The sequence below is a fragment of the Aotus nancymaae genome, unplaced genomic scaffold (assembly GCF_030222135.1).
Source record: "Aotus nancymaae isolate 86718 unplaced genomic scaffold, 86718_ANA_hifiasm-v0.15.2.pri h1tg000059l, whole genome shotgun sequence".
Classification (NCBI taxonomy): Eukaryota; Metazoa; Chordata; class Mammalia; order Primates; family Aotidae; genus Aotus; species Aotus nancymaae.
The window spans coordinates 7,325,380-7,327,178 of NW_026988473.1; the positions used below are offsets into that span (position 1 = coordinate 7,325,380).

General features: G+C 39.4%; 1 protein-coding gene across 1 annotated transcript; it reads left to right on the forward strand.

Moving 5' to 3' along the window:
- The first annotated feature begins 469 nt into the window (after positions 1-469).
- Positions 470-1,403, forward strand: LOC105713456 (olfactory receptor 5M9-like). Its single transcript, XM_012447192.2, is given in 2 exon segments — positions 470-922; positions 924-1,403. Coding segments are annotated over 2 exon segments (933 nt in total).
- Positions 1,404-1,799: the final 396 nt, after the last annotated feature.

A 1,799-nucleotide genomic window follows, 5' to 3' on the forward strand; every position in this document is an offset into this window, starting at 1 on the left:
GAGGTGTTAGTTTATGTCTCTGAGATGCCTCGATGCTTTATTTCATATATTTTATGCTTAACACAGTAATAACACTAACCTAAGTCAAATTCTACTAATGAGAGGAAATCAGTGGAGATTAGAAATTTTTACATAGGAAAATCTCTCACCGCAGCATCTGCAAGTCTTTACCTATTTTGACATTTTTGATGAGCCAAAAAGGTGAAACTACAATCATGGACATCCACAGCAAAAAGGGAACTTAGATCAGAAAACGGCAAAGTTTATTATGTTATGTATTCAGTTCATTTTACATATAGTATATTTAAACCCTATATTATACACTTTTCAAAGTATACATTGTTTTTAAATTATTTGAATTAAAATAGACAAATACAACTCAAAGTTACAAGAATAAAACAAATCCATTTACCTTCTTTTTTTAAAAATATTCTCCATAGACAACACAGACTTGGTCTATACTAAGGCAATGCCTAATTTCACGGATGTGACAGAATTTATTCTCCTGGGGCTGACCTGTCGTCAGGAGTTACATGTTCTCTTCTTCGTGGTGTTCTTAGTGGTTTACATGATCAGTCTGTTGGGAAATATTGGTATGATCATTTTGATTAGCATCAGTCCTCAGCTTCAGAGCCCCATGTACTTTTTCCTGAGTCATCTGTCTTTTGTGGACGTGTGCTTCTCCTCCAATTTTACCCCCAAAATGCTGGAAAACTTACTATCAGAGACAAAAACCATTTCGTATGTGGGGTGCTTGGTGCAGTGCTACTTTTTCATTGCCCTTGTCCACGTGGAGGTCTATATCCTGGCTGTGATGGCCTTTGACAGGTACGTGGCCATCTGCAACCCTCTGCTTTATGGCAGTAAAATGTCCAGGACTGTGTGTGTTCGACTCATCTCTGTGCCTTATGTCTATGGATTCTCTTGTCAGCCTAATATGCACACTATGGACTTACGGCTTGTACTTCTGTGGAATCTTTGAAATCAATCACTTCTATTGTGCAGATCCCCCTCTCATCAAGATTGCCTGTGGGGGAGTGCACATCAAAGAAATCACAATGATTGTTATAGCTGGAATTAACTTCACATATTCCCTCGCAGTGGTCCTCATCTCCTACACTCTCATTGTAGTAGCTGTGCTACGCATGTGCTCTGCCGACGGCAGGAGGAAGGCGTTCTCCACCTGTGGGTCCCACTTGATGGCTGTTTCTCTGTTTTATGGGACTCTCATCTTCATGTATCTCAGGAGACCCACTGAGGAATCTGTAGAGCAGGGGAAAATGGTGGCTGTGTTTTACACCACAGTAATTCCCATGTTGAATCCCATGATCTACAGTCTGAGAAACAAGGACGTGAAAGAAGCAGTCAACAAAGCAATCACCAAGACATTCGTGAGGCAGTAAAACTGTGTAGATATTGTTGTCCCTATTATAAATGGTCACATGTAAGAGCCCTAGCTGAGGCAGCACTATGTAAAGGTAACTCTTTCATACACTAAGAGGTTCAACGTAACAGAGTGATGCTTTACCTTATGTATGGACTCCAAATGCTAAGCATATTTTCTCCTACACGTGTGCCCATATTATAAAAGATTACATGATGTTCATTCACAATATGCTTAAAATTGGGCTGAGTGTAGTCACTGGAGGAACTGACAAGTAAGTGTAGATATATACATGTTAAGTTGGAGGTACGCCTGTTAGTGTTGGATGTTATTTCCCAGATTATTTTATACACCTACATGCTCCTCAAACTAGATTTCATGTGAAATATATAAACTCCCAGAAAAAAGTAAACAC